The sequence below is a fragment of the Lithobates pipiens genome, unplaced genomic scaffold (assembly GCF_037356315.1).
Source record: "Lithobates pipiens isolate NorthernLeopardFrog02 unplaced genomic scaffold, aLitPip1_a1.2 Scaffold_16, whole genome shotgun sequence".
Lineage (NCBI taxonomy): Eukaryota > Metazoa > Chordata > Amphibia > Anura > Ranidae > Lithobates > Lithobates pipiens.
This window is the reverse complement of record NW_027507748.1, coordinates 576,616,299-576,637,684: the sequence shown is the minus strand read 5'-3', so window position 1 is coordinate 576,637,684 and position 21,386 is coordinate 576,616,299. Positions and strand designations below refer to the sequence as shown.

Sequence of the window (21,386 nt, the reverse complement as noted above, 5' to 3'; positions counted from 1 at the left end):
TTAATTCATTGCCTTATTGAAATTAATCCGTTTTTAAGAATATTGCACTATTTCTAATTTAAACCTCTTTGATACAATAAATATATTTGTAATGGTAGAAAAAAATAACAAAAAGGGTTAACACTGCGCTAGGACAATATGATATTAATTGACTAAAAAATATATAGATTATATAGATAAAAGCAGCTAGCACTGGAGTCTAATACAAAAACTCAAGAATACTAAAGTGCGAAAAGTGCAGCGCTAATAAATGATACCAAGAAATTCTCAAAAAGAAAACTAAAGCAGTTATCTCACCACAATTCTTGTAATCCAGGAATCGTGGTGAGATAACTGCTTTAGTTTTCTAGTTTCATCTAATTTCTGCTGCTAAAAGTAACCTCTTACCTGGTACCCCTTCAATCGGGTACCACCCCCCTTTTTTCCTATATGCAATATGGTTACAGCAACAACACCTTAATAGGTGAAAGATCAAAATCGGTTATGTGACGTACTAGACCACTTATCAGTGGGTACCTTGTTCCTTTGCTTTTTCCCATTTCCCCTTCCCTTTCCCCTCGCTTACCTGCAATATTAGTTAGGTATAGCCTGGAATTCTACTTTAACCACTTTTCAACCGCAGTCATGCCCGATCACACACCTAGTAAGTGGTCTGGCACATGCCGATCAGTGGGTACTGGCCAAAAGATGTCCACTGGAATCCACTGATCGGCAAGGAGAGACACAGAATGGAGCTCTGCCTATGTAAACAAGGCAGGGCACTGTCCTGACCTGGGGAAAGTGATGGATCTTGTGTCCCTGCAAAGCATGGAATAAAATGTATCACTTTCCATAGTAAAAGCAGCACACATAGTAAACACAAACACTGGCAAGGGGCACATTTAACCCTTTGATCTCCCTAGATGTTTAACCCCTTCCTAGCCAGTGTCATTAGTACAGTGATCAGTGTATTATGCCCTGTACACACGGTCGGAAATTCCGACGGAAATGGTCCGATTGGATTATGTTGTCAGAAAATCCGATCATGTGTGAGCTCTATCGGACAGAATAAATTACGAGACAAAAGCTATTGGCTACTGGTCTCTACATAGTCCTGTCGTACACAACGAACATCACCGCATTCAGAACGATCGGATTTTCTGACAACGACCGTGTGTATGCAACACAAGTTTCGGCCAAAATCAGTCGGAAAAAATCAGATGTATTTTGTGGTCGGAAAAAATCAGACGGATTTTGTGGTCGGAATGTCCGACCGTGTGTACAGGGCATTAGTGTCACTAGTCACTAGTGTCAGTTAGTGTTTGACTGTCCACCGCAATATCAAAGTCCCACTATAAGTCGCTGATCGCTGCCATTACTAGTATAAAAAAAATTCTAGTATATATACACCATAGTTTGTAGACGCTATAACTTTTTGAGAAAACCAACCGCTTATTGGGATTTTTTTAATCAAAATTATGTAGCAGAATACATATTGGCGTAAATTTATGAAGAAATTAAAATGCTTACTTTTTTTATGGTATATTTTTTATAGCAGAAAGTAAAAAGTAATGTTTTTTTTCAAAATTGTCAATCATTTTTTTGCTTTAAGTGCGAAAAGTAAAAAAAAAAACAGTGGTAATCAAATACCACAAAAAGAAAACTCTAGTTGTGGGGAAAAATTACATAAATTTCATTTGTGTACAGCATTGCATGACTGCACAGTTGTCAGTTAAAGTAAAGCAGTGCTGTATCGCAAAAATTGTCCTGGTCATGAAGCGGGTAAATCTTCCGGAGGTCAAATGGTTATCTGCTTCATACGAGGGATGGAAATATATCATATTTCTTCTTTCAGGTTTTATGTGTATATTTCAACAATAACAGTAATTGCACAGTTAATCACTATAAAGAAGTAGGAAGTGGTATAATTTACCTGGAGATGACTGGTCACTGCTGAGGACCAATGTTGCAGGTGTTGGTCTTCGTCTTCGAATCTATTTAAAAATAAAAAAATAGATTTACTATTATCATAGTATATATTGTTATAACTTTAAATAGACCTTGTTTCTAGAGCATTCATTTCATCAAAATGCTTCCAATAAGATTAGATGTGTTTAATGTATTTTATGCTTGGTATTTCCCTTTAAAATCCTCCCTTTGTGTAGACATCTAAAAGCCCAGAGACTGCTGCTGGAAGCTGCTAGACATGTGCAATTTGTTTTGTTCCCAAATTAGTTTTTTGACAAAATTCGTCAAATTCGTTAATTTGGAAACATTTTAATTAACGAAAGGCCATTTAACATGTTTTTTCCGTAAATTCGAAAATCCAAAAATTTGAAAATAAGACTAAAAATTCAAAAGAATGAAAATCTGAAAATAAGAACGAAAATTTGAAAACCCCAAAATTAGAAAATCAGAAATAATGACTAACTAATAATAATAACTGTAGCGCCCACCACTTTTAGGTGGGTGCTAATAGGTAAGAGTTAGGTAAAATTGCCAGTGCCTTACCCTTTTTTTTGTTTAGGCCTGGTTGTTTAATTTGGTTTGGGAGGAGTAGTAGAATAGAGTGGGGTGTGACCACCTGTACTCTTCCCTGGAAAAACCCCCCTTGCTTTTCCCTAAGAAATGTTCTGGAAAGAAGGCGGGTTGGGGACTGGAGTGCAGGCAGTTTATATGGCCATGGCACAATCATTAATTTGTATGGGTAGACGCGGGACTGATATATATATATTGAGGTCACATGCTTCCTGGGGAGGATGGGAAGAAACTGAGTCCAGAGAAGCAGCCAAAATGTGACTCTAAGGAGCAGGCTTGAAGGCCTGGGGTTTCAGAGGCCCCAGCGCTGGAGAGCAGGAACCAAAACCTGATGGCCTGAGGGTTCAGAGACCTCAGTGCCGGATGGTTCAAGCACACCAAGTCATCCAAGAAACCCTGGGGAAGTAAACCCGGCATCCCGGCTGGGATGGTTCTATCCACAAGATGCGGGAAGTAGCTGCAAAGTGGACGGAGTAGACCAGGGTGTTATCCGGACTTTCCTGAACTGGCCTGGGGAGGATCGCAGGTGGCAAGATGGGCAGGTGAGGCCTGGGTCTTCCAGCATCCAATTACCAAGGTGCTTTTCAGAGGGGCACTGATCAGTTCGCTAAGGGAAAGGGACTTAGATACTCAGAGGAATCAGAAGAAGGAAGCAGCTCATACTTCCCACTATCACTATTACACCTGGACTGGAACAAGAAGACTGGAACAATACAAGTTATTTGTTCAACCTTTATTGACTGTGTTTGTTGTGAATCATGCGGGGTGGAAGAACGGAGGTATGTTAGCAGTACTGTATGAACTACCCAGCAGCCCCCAAGGGAGTAGTGCGTTACATAACTATTAAATTATATGTATTGGAATTTCCTTTCAAATTTGGCTGTTGGTGAATGTAACGAATACGAATTTATCCAAAGTTACAAATTATCCGAAATGAAATGACAAATCTAAATGAATTGATCGTAAAGAATTAATAATAATACATAATAATAAAAACATATTATTATTTATTATTATTAATTTGTTATGTTCCATTCATTTAGATGCAGAATTTGTTATTTTGGATAGTTTGTAACTTTGGATACATTTTTATTCGTTACAATCATAAACAGCCAAATTTGAAAGGAAATTCCAATACTTATAATTTAATAGTTAGTTATTATTAGTTTGGTAATTAGTTAGTTATTATTTCGGGCTGTTGAATTTTGGGGTTTTTGAATTTAAGAATTTTTGAATTTACGAATACCGCATCTATATGAATGGAACGTAAATAATTAAATTTTTTCTGAAGTTACACATTTATTCAAAATAACAAATTTCAATCTAAATGAATGACCCGAAAAACAGAAGAAAAAAAAACAATGAAACAAAAACAAATTTTTCGTCAGTGAACATGTCTAGAAGCTGCCATCCTGGATGTGATGTCAGTGGTAGATTGTTAATGACCAAATATGACCATACTACGCCCCTTTGTTGTGTGTAGCTGTGGATCAGGGAATGCCCTGGCAACAGTTGACTTGGCACTGATTTGGCAGCAGTGACAACTTCCTTCTTGTTTTTGATTTGAACCTTAGTTTGGATCAAACCTCTGCTCATCCTTAGTGCCAGCATGCTCAGAACTGTCACTCAAGTAATATTCTATTTAGCGCTTTAGCATTAAAAAAAAGCGCCTGTAAAGCGCTTGAAAGAAGCCTCATCTGCAATCCCAATGTGAAAGCCTGAGTGCTTTAAGAGCCCTTTCACAATGTCAGCACCCGAAAAACGCTCATAAAGCGCTGCTTAAACTAGCAGCACTTTACCAGTTTTTTTCGAGCACTATTGGGGCGCTTTTAACCCCTTCTAGTGCCCAAATAAAAGGTTAAAAGCGCCCACAAAGCGATGCTACCAAAGGCATTTTGCAGGCGCTTTTCAGGCGTTTTGCAGGTACTTGCGATTGATTTCAATGGGAAGGGGAGCTCCAAAAGCGCTGCAAAGAAGCTGCTTGCAGGATTTTTTTTTGACACCTTGCCAGCGCCACACCTCAGTGTGAAAGCAGTCAGTTGTGGCTTCTTTCAGGCGCTTTACAGGCGCTTTTTTTTAAAGCTAAAGCACCTGAAAAACGTTCCATTGTGAAAGGGATCTCAGTGTGAAAACACTCGGGCTTTCACATTGGGATTGCAGATGAGGCTTTTTTCAAGCGCTTTACATTCACTTTTTTTAACGCTAAAACGCCTGAAAAACGCCCCAGTATGAAAGGGGTCTTAAAATTCCCTTTTGTCCCTTCCCTAACAGCTACATAAAAGGGTTTGAATGAAGGTCAATGGAGGTATGTAGGAGTTGGGATAGCACAGACAGTAATTAGAAAATACAAGAGGAAAAGAGGGCCATGACTTTCAAGAAGGAAGGGGGTTGTGCTTCGGGAATTGTCTGCTTTTATATCAACATTTTTTTTAAGTTTGTGATAGGACCTCTTTGAGCGTTTGCTTTTCTAAAATTCAGTAATAATAAGACTACTGATAAAGATGAGGGAAACACTGATTAAGCAGACCCCATTATTTATTTTGTTGGGTGAATATTCAATTCACCTAGTAGTAGCTGACTATAAACTGGTAAGGGGGAGTAGAAAGGACCATCTGCCAGTTCCAGGACGGGTGGTTATGAGGTGGAAATACCTGGCTCTGGTGATATGTGGCCTCCTAAGGAAGTAGTTTAGTTCCCAATGAGATATTATCCAGGGAAAGATGCATAGTGCCTCCTGATTAGCTTAGTGAAATCTCAGGGATTTTTGCTTGGCTTGCTGTTGCCACTTTGCAATGACGGAAATTAACTTTACTACTTTACAAGCTTAAAGCTCTTTCCAGGGAACCGCCAGGCCAGAAATGCTACATGTTAATGAATTTCCTTGCTTATCTTTATCTATTAACCACTTAAGGACTGATCCTCTTTTTGAGACGTGGTGTTTACAAGTTAAAAACTTGTTTTTTTGCTATAAAATTACTTAGAACCCCCAAACATTATACATTTATTTTTTTCTAACACCCTAGAGAATAAAATGGCGGTTGTTGCAATACTTTCTGTCACATCGTATTTGCGCAGCAGTCCTACAAGCACACTTTTTTTTACACAATACACTTTTTTGAATTAATTAAATAAGACAACTTTAAAGTTAGCCAAATTTTCTTTTATATTGTGAAAAATAATGTTACGCTGAGTAAATTGATACCCAACATGTCACGCTTCAAAATTGCGCCCACTCGTGGAATGGGGACAGACTTTTACCCTTAAAAATCTCCATAGGCGACGTTTAAAAAATACTACAGGTTGTATTTTTTGAGTTACGGAGAAGGTCTAGGGCTAGAATTATTGCTCTCATGTTACTGATCACGGTGATATCTCATATGTGTGGTTTGAACACTGTTTTTATATGCAGGCGCTACTCACATATGCGTTCGCTTCTGCACGCAAGCTCGGCGAGACTGGGAGCATTTAAAAAAAAAAAATTACTATTTATTTTACTTTTTATTTTTTATTTTTACACTGTTCTTTTAAAAAAAAAATGTGTCACTTTTATTCCTATTACAAGGAATGTAAACATCCATTGTAATAGAAAAAAAAGTATGACAGGACCTCTTAAATATGAGATCTGGGGTCAAAAAGACCTCATATTTATACTAAAATGCAATAAAAAAAAAGAAATGGCCCTTCAAGAGCTATGGGCATAAGTAATGTTTTGACATGCTTCCGCACAGCAATTGTATGGAGACGGGTGGGGGCCATCTTCCCCTCACTTGTCTCCATACCCAGCAAGGGGAATCATCCAATCACCTCCGCCGCTTTTCCGGCGGCTCCGGTAAGTGGTGGAGGGCACTGGAGCGATCTAGGAGGAGGGGGGCTCTCTCCCGCCACCAATAAAATTGATCTTATTGCGAATCCACCGCTGAGACCACTATTATCGGAAACCAGACCACTGGCTGGAAAAGAGGATAGCGGCATTATGGCAGCTAGATGCTGCCATAACAACAATATTCCTCTTCAAACTTAGGACCTATATCAGCGTGCGGCGGTCCAGAAGTGGTTAAAGTTATTGTAAACTATCACCTTGTAAAACAAACCATTCAGTTTAAAATAGAAATGAAAGGCAAAACATCTGTGTATGGCCATAAAAACAACCTTATAAATACCTTTTCCCCCCTTTTCTTATAAGTGATCACATCCCCTCTGTTCTCAGCTGCATAAGAGCTGGGGGAGGAAAAACAGCAGTACACTGAGCTTCCACATGAATGGCTGCACAGGGCAGGGGGGCGCACCAGTGCAAGTCTGATCATTGGAGAGCAGGCAGATTTCCCAGCATAGCTAAATAACTGACCATGGTGTGCTCTCCTACTTAGCGTGGTCAGTTTTTAATAGCGAAGCAAAAAGACTGGCAGGAATACCAGCGGTTTCACACAAAGGAAGCAATACAAAGAGAATGGGATACTTTCTCATACAAGTATATGGTTCAGCAGGCTCATATCAGGAATATTAACTGGTAGGATAACAAAAGCTTTAAGCCTGTAATTCTGCTAGTTGCTATCATTCCAATCCCTGCAAAATAAGCAATGCTAGGCAAAGGTCTGCTCAGAAATCCCCACTGGATGAAATATAATCTTACATGCACTAATTTCTAGTAGACTGTGTTACCAGCTGAGAAATAGGACATGGTTTTAGCCAGAGAGATCAATAATGTACATGCATGACAAGTTTCTAAAGTTTATTAATAATGCATCTTATTTTAGAATGCAGCTACTGCTAGCACTTACTGTACTCTAGTCAGCATCTTGAGCAGTTCTATGTAGTTTGGGGAAGGTAAAAAAATATGGCCTTTTCCGCTTTTGACATTTCTGCATCAATTTCTGAATTTATATTGGTTTGTCAAAAAAAATAAAATAATTATATATATATATATATATATATATATATATATATATATATATATATATATATATATACAGTAATATAGAAGTTGAATAAAGTTTATTGCAGCATCACACATTTTGTAGTCAAATAATACATTTTGTGTAGAGATGTACTGTACACACACATCAAATGCACAAGGGACAGAGGGTATATGACTGCATTTGACTCTGCAGGTGCTGCGGTGTTGAAGCACTGGAAGTATAGTGATAGCCATGTTCCCGGAGCACTGTAAAAACATAAACTGTAAATTAAAAAGATGAGTCCACAAGGTGGCATGCACCTCTTTGGACTTAACCCCTGGTTATCCAAAACATATTACAAGGTGGCTGAATTCCTGGAGTTCAGCTTTAATCTTTCACAAATCCCTAGGTATGTGCAGCCGGGTGTGCGCTCTAAAGCTCAAACACATGTGTGTGCGTGTCTACTTTTATATCTCTCTGCTGCCTCTCTTGTGGCAGAGCCAGTAAGAGGGAGATCTTTCCCATCTTCCCACCGGCACACAGAGCAATAATGCTAATGCACATGGAGTGATTAGAGCATGCCCAGCACACACTGTGTGCAAGTCTATTTACAAATCCATGTGTAAAACACAATAATTAAAATATGAAACAGCAAGCAAATAAACAACAAAATGTTATAATTTATATAAAATACATTTTGCTTAAATGATAAAATAATTACACAATATGTACAGAAAATACATTATAGTTTCTGCATAAAAACTATGCTCTAAGGAGCAGGCTTGAAGGCCTGGGGTTTCAGAGGCCCCAGCGCTGGAGAGCAGGAACCAAAACCTGATGGCCTGAGGGTTCAGAGACCTCAGTGCCGGATGGTTCAAGCACACCAAGTCATCCAAGAAACCCTGGGGAAGTAAACCCGGCATCCCGGCTGGGATGGTTCTATCCACAAGATGCGGGAAGTAGCTGCAAAGTGGACGGAGTAGACCAGGGTGTTATCCGGACTTTCCTGAACTGGCCTGGGGAGGATCGCAGGTGGCAAGATGGGCAGGTGAGGCCTGGGTCTTCCAGCATCCAATTACCAAGGTGCTTTTCAGAGGGGCACTGATCAGTTCGCTAAGGGAAAGGGACTTAGATACTCAGAGGAATCAGAAGAAGGAAGCAGCTCATACTTCCCACTATCACTATTACACCTGGACTGGAACAAGAAGACTGGAACAATACAAGTTATTTGTTCAACCTTTATTGACTGTGTTTGTTGTGAATCATGCGGGGTGGAAGAACGGAGGTATGTTAGCAGTACTGTATGAACTACCCAGCAGCCCCCAAGGGAGTAGTGCGTTACATAACTATTAAATTATATGTATTGGAATTTCCTTTCAAATTTGGCTGTTGGTGAATGTAACGAATACGAATTTATCCAAAGTTACAAATTATCCGAAATGAAATGACAAATCTAAATGAATTGATCGTAAAGAATTAATAATAATACATAATAATAAAAACATATTATTATTTATTATTATTAATTTGTTATGTTCCATTCATTTAGATGCAGAATTTGTTATTTTGGATAGTTTGTAACTTTGGATACATTTTTATTCGTTACAATCATAAACAGCCAAATTTGAAAGGAAATTCCAATACTTATAATTTAATAGTTAGTTATTATTAGTTTGGTAATTAGTTAGTTATTATTTCGGGCTGTTGAATTTTGGGGTTTTTGAATTTAAGAATTTTTGAATTTACGAATACCGCATCTATATGAATGGAACGTAAATAATTAAATTTTTTCTGAAGTTACACATTTATTCAAAATAACAAATTTCAATCTAAATGAATGACCCGAAAAACAGAAGAAAAAAAAACAATGAAACAAAAACAAATTTTTCGTCAGTGAACATGTCTAGAAGCTGCCATCCTGGATGTGATGTCAGTGGTAGATTGTTAATGACCAAATATGACCATACTACGCCCCTTTGTTGTGTGTAGCTGTGGATCAGGGAATGCCCTGGCAACAGTTGACTTGGCACTGATTTGGCAGCAGTGACAACTTCCTTCTTGTTTTTGATTTGAACCTTAGTTTGGATCAAACCTCTGCTCATCCTTAGTGCCAGCATGCTCAGAACTGTCACTCAAGTAATATTCTATTTAGCGCTTTAGCATTAAAAAAAAGCGCCTGTAAAGCGCTTGAAAGAAGCCTCATCTGCAATCCCAATGTGAAAGCCTGAGTGCTTTAAGAGCCCTTTCACAATGTCAGCACCCGAAAAACGCTCATAAAGCGCTGCTTAAACTAGCAGCACTTTACCAGTTTTTTTCGAGCACTATTGGGGCGCTTTTAACCCCTTCTAGTGCCCAAATAAAAGGTTAAAAGCGCCCACAAAGCGATGCTACCAAAGGCATTTTGCAGGCGCTTTTCAGGCGTTTTGCAGGTACTTGCGATTGATTTCAATGGGAAGGGGAGCTCCAAAAGCGCTGCAAAGAAGCTGCTTGCAGGATTTTTTTTTGACACCTTGCCAGCGCCACACCTCAGTGTGAAAGCAGTCAGTTGTGGCTTCTTTCAGGCGCTTTACAGGCGCTTTTTTTTAAAGCTAAAGCACCTGAAAAACGTTCCATTGTGAAAGGGATCTCAGTGTGAAAACACTCGGGCTTTCACATTGGGATTGCAGATGAGGCTTTTTTCAAGCGCTTTACATTCACTTTTTTTAACGCTAAAACGCCTGAAAAACGCCCCAGTATGAAAGGGGTCTTAAAATTCCCTTTTGTCCCTTCCCTAACAGCTACATAAAAGGGTTTGAATGAAGGTCAATGGAGGTATGTAGGAGTTGGGATAGCACAGACAGTAATTAGAAAATACAAGAGGAAAAGAGGGCCATGACTTTCAAGAAGGAAGGGGGTTGTGCTTCGGGAATTGTCTGCTTTTATATCAACATTTTTTTTAAGTTTGTGATAGGACCTCTTTGAGCGTTTGCTTTTCTAAAATTCAGTAATAATAAGACTACTGATAAAGATGAGGGAAACACTGATTAAGCAGACCCCATTATTTATTTTGTTGGGTGAATATTCAATTCACCTAGTAGTAGCTGACTATAAACTGGTAAGGGGGAGTAGAAAGGACCATCTGCCAGTTCCAGGACGGGTGGTTATGAGGTGGAAATACCTGGCTCTGGTGATATGTGGCCTCCTAAGGAAGTAGTTTAGTTCCCAATGAGATATTATCCAGGGAAAGATGCATAGTGCCTCCTGATTAGCTTAGTGAAATCTCAGGGATTTTTGCTTGGCTTGCTGTTGCCACTTTGCAATGACGGAAATTAACTTTACTACTTTACAAGCTTAAAGCTCTTTCCAGGGAACCGCCAGGCCAGAAATGCTACATGTTAATGAATTTCCTTGCTTATCTTTATCTATTAACCACTTAAGGACTGATCCTCTTTTTGAGACGTGGTGTTTACAAGTTAAAAACTTGTTTTTTTGCTATAAAATTACTTAGAACCCCCAAACATTATACATTTATTTTTTTCTAACACCCTAGAGAATAAAATGGCGGTTGTTGCAATACTTTCTGTCACATCGTATTTGCGCAGCAGTCCTACAAGCACACTTTTTTTTACACAATACACTTTTTTGAATTAATTAAATAAGACAACTTTAAAGTTAGCCAAATTTTCTTTTATATTGTGAAAAATAATGTTACGCTGAGTAAATTGATACCCAACATGTCACGCTTCAAAATTGCGCCCACTCGTGGAATGGGGACAGACTTTTACCCTTAAAAATCTCCATAGGCGACGTTTAAAAAATACTACAGGTTGTATTTTTTGAGTTACGGAGAAGGTCTAGGGCTAGAATTATTGCTCTCATGTTACTGATCACGGTGATATCTCATATGTGTGGTTTGAACACTGTTTTTATATGCAGGCGCTACTCACATATGCGTTCGCTTCTGCACGCAAGCTCGGCGAGACTGGGAGCATTTAAAAAAAAAAATTACTATTTATTTTACTTTTTATTTTTTATTTTTACACTGTTCTTTTAAAAAAAAAATGTGTCACTTTTATTCCTATTACAAGGAATGTAAACATCCATTGTAATAGAAAAAAAAGTATGACAGGACCTCTTAAATATGAGATCTGGGGTCAAAAAGACCTCATATTTATACTAAAATGCAATAAAAAAAAAGAAATGGCCCTTCAAGAGCTATGGGCATAAGTAATGTTTTGACATGCTTCCGCACAGCAATTGTATGGAGACGGGTGGGGGCCATCTTCCCCTCACTTGTCTCCATACCCAGCAAGGGGAATCATCCAATCACCTCCGCCGCTTTTCCGGCGGCTCCGGTAAGTGGTGGAGGGCACTGGAGCGATCTAGGAGGAGGGGGGCTCTCTCCCGCCACCAATAAAATTGATCTTATTGCGAATCCACCGCTGAGACCACTATTATCGGAAACCAGACCACTGGCTGGAAAAGAGGATAGCGGCATTATGGCAGCTAGATGCTGCCATAACAACAATATTCCTCTTCAAACTTAGGACCTATATCAGCGTGCGGCGGTCCAGAAGTGGTTAAAGTTATTGTAAACTATCACCTTGTAAAACAAACCATTCAGTTTAAAATAGAAATGAAAGGCAAAACATCTGTGTATGGCCATAAAAACAACCTTATAAATACCTTTTCCCCCCTTTTCTTATAAGTGATCACATCCCCTCTGTTCTCAGCTGCATAAGAGCTGGGGGAGGAAAAACAGCAGTACACTGAGCTTCCACATGAATGGCTGCACAGGGCAGGGGGGCGCACCAGTGCAAGTCTGATCATTGGAGAGCAGGCAGATTTCCCAGCATAGCTAAATAACTGACCATGGTGTGCTCTCCTACTTAGCGTGGTCAGTTTTTAATAGCGAAGCAAAAAGACTGGCAGGAATACCAGCGGTTTCACACAAAGGAAGCAATACAAAGAGAATGGGATACTTTCTCATACAAGTATATGGTTCAGCAGGCTCATATCAGGAATATTAACTGGTAGGATAACAAAAGCTTTAAGCCTGTAATTCTGCTAGTTGCTATCATTCCAATCCCTGCAAAATAAGCAATGCTAGGCAAAGGTCTGCTCAGAAATCCCCACTGGATGAAATATAATCTTACATGCACTAATTTCTAGTAGACTGTGTTACCAGCTGAGAAATAGGACATGGTTTTAGCCAGAGAGATCAATAATGTACATGCATGACAAGTTTCTAAAGTTTATTAATAATGCATCTTATTTTAGAATGCAGCTACTGCTAGCACTTACTGTACTCTAGTCAGCATCTTGAGCAGTTCTATGTAGTTTGGGGAAGGTAAAAAAATATGGCCTTTTCCGCTTTTGACATTTCTGCATCAATTTCTGAATTTATATTGGTTTGTCAAAAAAAATAAAATAATTATATATATATATATATATATATATATATATATATATATATATATATATATATATATATACAGTAATATAGAAGTTGAATAAAGTTTATTGCAGCATCACACATTTTGTAGTCAAATAATACATTTTGTGTAGAGATGTACTGTACACACACATCAAATGCACAAGGGACAGAGGGTATATGACTGCATTTGACTCTGCAGGTGCTGCGGTGTTGAAGCACTGGAAGTATAGTGATAGCCATGTTCCCGGAGCACTGTAAAAACATAAACTGTAAATTAAAAAGATGAGTCCACAAGGTGGCATGCACCTCTTTGGACTTAACCCCTGGTTATCCAAAACATATTACAAGGTGGCTGAATTCCTGGAGTTCAGCTTTAATCTTTCACAAATCCCTAGGTATGTGCAGCCGGGTGTGCGCTCTAAAGCTCAAACACATGTGTGTGCGTGTCTACTTTTATATCTCTCTGCTGCCTCTCTTGTGGCAGAGCCAGTAAGAGGGAGATCTTTCCCATCTTCCCACCGGCACACAGAGCAATAATGCTAATGCACATGGAGTGATTAGAGCATGCCCAGCACACACTGTGTGCAAGTCTATTTACAAATCCATGTGTAAAACACAATAATTAAAATATGAAACAGCAAGCAAATAAACAACAAAATGTTATAATTTATATAAAATACATTTTGCTTAAATGATAAAATAATTACACAATATGTACAGAAAATACATTATAGTTTCTGCATAAAAACTATGGATATATACATTCAACACCACAACGTGCTCTGTACTTTATGAGAATGCTAAATAATATATATTATTCTAAATTAATATAAATTGCTCAGTTCTAGAAAAGCTTTCAGCATCCTTTGAATATTCATACTATTATTGAAGGAAAATGGTCTTCAGTGATCTTTAAATAAACCCAGTTGTCAGGCAAACCGATCCGTGTATCAGCTATTACCATGGCTAAAAGCCCAGCCATGCAGATAAACACATTGGGCAACAGTACTGAAGCTTATTACCCTGCCAAGATAAAATAAAAATATCAACTCTGCACTAAACTGGGCCAGGCATGTGCTGCCATATTGTCTAGTACGAGGACACAGCATATGTTTCCACATATCGCTTTTTGTAATCAGGAAGAGTATCCAGATTTCCAAGTAATCCACTTGTAGCACACTTTTTTATGTTTCCAATTTGTTATCGGCAATTTTTCTGCTATAAAATGTATTACAAAGCAAATTTTAGGCTGTTGTCTGAAGTGGGACTTTAAGATGTGGTCAGGCACATGTTTTGGGCACAGTGCAGTATTACAATGCAGGGAGGGGAGATACAATGGGTCATGGATGAGTATTCCAGCATGACAATAGTCTCCAGACCTTAATCCCATAGAAAATATGTGGAGGGAGCTGAAGGTTCGAGTTACCAAACGTCAGCTTCAAAACCCTTATTGACTTGGAGAGGATCTGCAAAGCGTGGTTGAATAAAATCCCTACTGAGATGTGTGCAAACCTGGTGGCCAACTACATGAAATGTATGACCTCTGTGATTGCCAACTAAGGGGTTTGCCACCAAGTACTAAGTCATGTTTAGGGTAGGGACCGATGTGAGTGTGCAATGTACAGGGATAGGGACAATTGTAGATACTCACTCAGGTTGAACTGGATGGACTGGTGTCTTTATTCAACCTTACTAACTATGTAACTATGTAACTATGTTTTGCAAAGGGGTCAAATTCTTATTTCCCTCATTAAAATGCAAATCAATTTATAACTTTTTTTAAATGTGTTTTTCTGGATAGTTTTGTTGTTATTCTGTCTCTCACTGTTAAAATAAACCGACCATTAATATTATAGACTGATCATTTCTTTGTCAGTTGGCAAACATACAAAATCAGCAGGGGATCAAATACCCTTTTCCCTTCACTGTATGTAAATTAACACATCTAAAGCCTTACAACAAATGTACCAGTATTTTCAGCAGCCTATTCTAATTGGTAGTAGTTATTTTTTAATATAAAATACTTTGCATTACATAAGAGAAGGGCTTTTCATCTCCTTTTGGACCACCTCACCATAATCTGATTAGCTATCCTAAGTGTCATGCAGCAATTTGTTTGGCATAGAAAAGAGACAAACATGAGCAGTACTATTCCTATGGAATCCCTGGAGGGCTATGTGCGACATCACAGATGTGACAAATAGAAAAGTGTTACCTCAGTAATCCCACACTGCCTTCAGTCTGTAAACAGTTTCATATTACACAGTCTCTGACAACTGTGTGGTCAATCTTTTTAAATATTGTGCTCATAAAATAACATATTTTTTACTATGTATTGTATCTGGTGATTTTACATGATTTATATTTTTAACACATTGCTTAACAATATGTGTTTGCATAATTTTTGTACAACTTCTGGTGAGCTGAAATCTGATTTATAAGACCCCAATCACACTAGGCATTTAGCTCCAGTGTGTAAGCAGCAGTTAGTACCCCTTTTGGTGAAGTCCCTCCCCTGGGTGGGTATGGTGGGTAGAGTTAGTCATCCTATATAAGCTGAAGTAGAAAGAGTCTTGGGCAGAGAATGATGGCAAAAGACTACTTGTGGTATACAGTATGTAAGCCTATAGCCTGAGGGAGTGGACCCTTCAGGGTAGGCCTGTGCAGACTCAAGAGGAAGACCCACCTGTGGGGAACCTGTAGTGAGGGTATGGAAGAGTTGGGTGTCCATCCTTTGTTAACTACACTGTGGTGAATTCACTGTTGCTCGATTTGAAGTGATGGAGGTGAAAGTCAAGATATACTGTAAGAAACTGTAATGTGATGTTTTTGCCATGGTAAAAGAAAATTATTAAAAGGCGGAATATGTGGACATAACTATTTTCTAGTGGTGGGTCTCAGGCCATGAGAATTAGAGAATTGCAGTAAAATGGCAGAATTATGCCACGTTTTGCCTCGTCAATGAAAATGTATTAATAAATAAATGAAATGGTGGAGTCTCTCCCTCTATCTCAGTTCTTGAGCCTTGAATCAAGGCTGCCAACAAGTGCATGAGACTTACATTTTGGTGCATACAGAAGGCACAGGTGTACCACCCAGCCCAACTGCCAGAAGCCTGTTAAACTCTCTGGGGCTGAAAGCTGCTGGGGCTGGACGGTGCACTGAGTGCTACTAATTAGGGATGGGCCGAACACCCCCCAGTTCAGTTTGCACCAGAACATACTGAACTGGCAAAAAATTTGGCAGAACACACAAACGCTGTTAACCACTTCAGCCCCGGAAGAATTTAACCTCTTCCTGACCAGAGAATGTTTTGTGATTCGGCACTGTGTCGCTTTAACAGACAATTGCGCTGTCATGCGCCGTGGCTCCCAAACAAAATTGACATATTTTTTTCCCCACAAATAGAGATTTCTTTTGGTGGTATTTGATCACCCCTTCGTTTTTTATTTTTTGCGCTATAAATAAAAAAAGAACGACAATTTTGAAAAAAATGCATTATTTTTTGCATTTTGCTATAATAAATATCCCCCAAAAATATATCAAAAAACATTTTTTTCCTCAGTTTAGTCCAATATGTATTCTTCTACATATTTTTGGTAAAAAAAAATTGCAATAAGCATTTATTGATTGGTTTGTGCAAAAGTTATAGCGTTTACAAAATAGGGGATAGTTTTATGGCATTTTTATTAATAATTTTTTTTTACTAGTAATAGCGGTGATCAGCGATTTTTATCATGACTGCGACATATTGCAGACACATCAGAAATTTTTGACACATTTTTGGGACCATTGTAATTTATACAGCAATCAGTGCTATACAAATGCACTGATTCCTGTGTAAATGGCACTGGCAGTGAAGGGGTTAACCACTAGTGGGCAGTGTAGGGGTTAAGTGTGTCCTGGGGAGTGTTTCTAACTGTGGCGGCGTGGCTACATGTGACACATCACTGATCTCTGCTCCCTGGAGCAGAGATCAGTGACACTGTCACTAGGCAGAATGGGGAGATGCTTGTTTATATTACCATCTCCCCTTTCTTCCTCTCCGTGAGACGATCGCCTCTTAAAGAGCAACCTACAGGTACGTTAGTTTGCCTGTACAAGCCCTTTTGCCAACCTATATCAGCATGAGACAGTCAGCAAGCAATTAAAGTTTATCGGACATGAACATGAATAATCAAAAGTGCTAATTTTAAAGGCTTATATGCAAGTTATTCCCATAAAAAGTGTTTGGGGACCCGGGTCCTGACCCAGGGGACATGTATCAATGCAATTTTTTATTTTTTATTTGGAGCAGTGATTTTTTTCATGCTTAAAGTGAAACAATAAAAGTGAAATATTCCTTTAAATATTGTGCCTGGGGGGTGTCTATAGTATGCAAGGGTTGTGGGGATAAGCCCCTTGTCCACATCAACATGGGGACAAGGTGCCTTGAGGGGCTACCCCAAAGCACTCTCCCCATGTTGAGGGCATTTGGCCTGGTATGGTTAAGGAGAGGCGGGCGGTCTCTCACGCCCCCTCTTTTCCTGCGGCCTACCGGGTTGCGTGCTCGGATAAGGGTCTGGTATGGATTTTGGGGGGACCCCTATGCCATTTACTTCCATATCAGACCCAAAGGGCTAAAGGGCTTGGTATGGCTTTTAGAGGGACCCCCACGCAATTTTTTTATTTAAATTTTGGTTCGGGGGTTCCCCTTAATAGTCATACTAGACCCAAAGGGACTGGGGGGATCTCATGCTCTTTTTTTCACTGAGTTTTATCTATATTGCTGAGACCCGACAATTCATTACAGCTGCGAGCAGTTTTAAATGACAATTTTTCCTTTAGAAATGTAATTTTGCTGTGGTACTGTTCTAAACACAGGAGATATGCGCCAGTTTACAGGCATACTATAGACACCCCCCAGGCATGATATTTAAAGGAATATTTAATCTTTATTGTTTCACTTTAAGCATTAAAAAAATCACTTCTCCCAAAAAAACTGCCATTTTTAAAAAACAAATTTGCATTGATACATGTCCTCTGGGGCAGGACCCAGGTCCCCAAACACGTTTTTATGACAATAGCTTGCATATAAGCCTTTAAAATTATCACTTTTCATTTTTCATGTTAGTCTGCCATAGACTTTAATAGTGTTCTGAATTTTCCCTGAACACCGCATATGGTTCGGTGTTCACAGAACATCCGGACAACCAAAATTCGGCCTGAACTTATGCTCGGGCCGAACCGTTTGCCCATCCCTATTACTAATGCAAACCTTAGGGAAGGGGCTAGAAAATCCTGGATGTCCTCTAGCCCAGAAATGAGACAGGCTCTCTCTAATTGCTACCACTTCTAATGCACATTTTGAGAAACTTACAATGTGCAGTGAAAAGTAAACTGCCTGTACAAATGAGCAAGACTGAAGGGAAAGTTGAAGTTCAGCTTCAAAACTGATCAGAAGCCAAAATTAATGGTAGAAAGTGAAATGGAAAACTGGCAGCCCGCTCTTCTGAATAAATTATTTTATTATAGCAGGCAAAGCGTATAAGTGATTTTTCCTAAATTCCCATCCTTGTGACCACAAAGAAAATAAAAGGAATCTTCCCAGTGGTCATACAGACAGCAGCGAAAAAAAGCCTGTCCAATTTTCAACCCTTCTGCTCTATAAGAAATTGTGTTTATTGTCTCTTTTTTGGAGAGACTCTGCTTACTATTCTGACTGGTAACTACATAGGAAATGAGAAGAGATCTCCCCAACTGGCATACAGATAGCACTTACAGACTTTAGAGGTTCTCCCCATTCTGAGTTCTATCTTTGGAACGGTAAGTTAAGGAGGTTATACAAGGCACATGACCATCGGCCAATGTGGTACTGTAACTTATGTAAAGAATACTAGTAGCTGCAATACAGCATGTACTCCAGAATTGTGCAATGAGGAGCATATATAATTTGCCATGATGGAAGCCAGAATTTTGCCCTCTTATAACCAATAAGGCATATAATGAGAGACCCAGAAATGAACTTGCCTGCTCAGCATTGTGTGCTGCCAGCCTGCCAGATGCTGCTGAAATTCGAGACTGAACTTAGTAGAACAGATGGAGTATCTACCATTGGCCCCGAGCAGATGAGTTCTGCTATTAAGGATATCTACATGTGCTTTCAAAGTATTGTAAGATTTCAGGCCTGCATAGACATGAAACTCATGATATCTTTGCATTTAATGATCTGTAGCCTCTTGGGATGTGTGACATGATCAATCCAGTATTCTGCAAGTGGCTGAAGGTATGCCACCAGCAGAAATTAGGAAGTGGGGGGTGGAGGAGCTGGACAAATTTATATGCAGTTCATACAATATGAACATTATAAGTGAATGTGGAATAAAGAGGAAGGATGGGGGATTCAGAAAGTGCAGTGAATGTAGAAAGGTCCACTTTAAGTTATAAACATGGCCTTATTGCATACTGTTTTCATCCCTTTATGTGATTGATAAAGCCACGTTCAGTGGACTTATGTTGAGTGCTGCAATCTTTTAAGCTGTTATGTCCATGTACTGTAGTACTGGCAATGTTGTTTACAGAATACTGTACAGAATCACTCTCCTTAGTATTTTTGCTCCTAAGAAAAATGAATTGAAGTCATTGAAGGGTTTGTCTCACTGAAATATCAAACAATGTGTAGCTCAGATCAATGGAAGTTTTGCAGCTTTTGGAGCTAGCAACGGACTGGAAAGCATTAAGGGATGTTCATGTTATCTAATACAGTTGCTTAGTGATCATAGCACACCAGCAATTTGTAGCTACCTAGATAAACACTGGGGTCTGCAATGGATGCTACAGCAACAGATCTGTATTCAGCTACAAATCACCAGGGAAAATAATCAGAAAGATCAGTAGCTGCTACAAATATCTGCTACAGATTGGGGACCCTGATGCAAGGGTGTGGCTCTCTGGGGACCCTGATGCAAGGGGAGGCCCTCTGGGGACCCTGATGAAAGGGGAGGCCCTCTGGGCACCCTGATGCAAGGGGGAGGCTCTCTGAGGACCCTGATGCAAGGGGGAGGCTCTCTGGGGACCCTGATTTAGGGGGAGGCTCCCTGGGGACCCTGATTTAAGGGTGGCTGTCTGGGGACTCTGATGTAAGGAGGAGGCTCTCTGTGGAACCTTATGTAAGGGGGGCTCTCTTGGGAACCTGATGTAAGGGGGGGGCTCTCTGGAGACCCTGATGTAAAGGTGGGCTCTCTAGGGACCCTGATGTAAGTGGGGGGCTCACTGGGGATATATATACACACACACATGTATATTGCTGTAAATACAAGCATATGACTTTCTTTACTATGCTACTATGGGCTCTAGCCCCAGATCTTTTATAGACCTAGCAATGCCCCTGCTTTATGGAAACACTCCCTTGCTAGTCCAGAATGCATCTGAATCTCTCTTGCTAGCAAACATCTCACTGGTACAAGTAGGAGGTAAGCTACCCAGATAGCAAGGATAACTTGCCACAAATTTGTTGCAGTATTGAATTTTATGCCTGTTAACATGCTGCACATTTTCACTGACATGTTGTACAATTGCAGAACACTTGAAACACAAGTTCTAGTTGACACTTTTCCAATTTGTAGCAAATTTGTGTGGCAAGTCTCTAGCAAGAGCAAAGTTTCAGTGGTGAGTCTACAGTATGAGCTCTGCAAGTCTACAGCATGACAATTCAGCCACAGTGACCCCTGTGGTGGGATGACTATTGAACAACATAACTGAACCAGAACTTGCAGCAGACTTGCAGAATGTTTGCAAATAAAGTTAATCTGGAGTCATGCAATGTGGACTTGCTGCAATTGTGCAACAAGCTTGTGAAGCCTGGCAAGTCTAGCAATAGCTTAGCACGTCGTTTTCAAACTTGCAGCACAATTTCTTGCTATCTGGGTAGTGGTCTGGTCACTGGTGAGTTCTTACCAGTCACAGGATCTTTTGTATTAAATGCCCCTTTCTGTGTGCTAGGGTAGAAGAGCAACCATGCATGCTGTTAACATTCTGGACATAACGGTAAATGGTTGACAGAATTATAGCTTAGATCACTGTTTTTACAAAGTCAGTTTGTTATATACTTAATGTGGCTGTTGTTCCTTTTTTACCCACTATTCACTTCATCATATTTCAGGTACAGATCTTTATTCAGTAAGTGAGGAAGTGGAAAAGTTGTGTACAATGAAGTGACTTTCCTGTAGATTAAGCTGTAGGTGATTGTTATGGAGCAGACTGTAACTGTATTTGTCCTCATCATACAACAATTGCATATTAATGTATTAGTAAATCAATGATACACGTGAATTATGCAAATGAGATGAGTTACTTCTATTGACAACCTTAAAAGTCTTTGAAGAAATTAGTGGTAGCTAAGTCACTAAGTAGTTTGTGGGCAGGTGCAGCGTGATGCAGTGGAAAGAAAACACAGGAGTTTAATTGCAGCAACAAGATTATATTGTAACAGAAGTTTAGCAATACAAAGCAAATCCAATGGGAAGGCCACCCAACTGGAAGCACTCACAAGTTGTAATGGCAATGTGACAGCAGACTGG

At 39.5% G+C, this 21,386-nt stretch overlaps 1 protein-coding gene across 1 annotated transcript in view; it reads right to left on the bottom strand.

Annotated features, from left to right (window-relative positions):
* PPP1R1A (protein phosphatase 1 regulatory inhibitor subunit 1A) overlaps positions 1 to 21,386 on the bottom strand; it is a 337,467-nt gene that overhangs the window by 128,175 nt on the left and 187,906 nt on the right. The window contains exon 2 of the mRNA XM_077483772.1: positions 1,913 to 1,973. Coding sequence (XP_077339898.1) covers positions 1,913 to 1,973 — 61 coding nt within the window. The remainder of the gene's footprint in view (positions 1 to 1,912; positions 1,974 to 21,386) is intronic.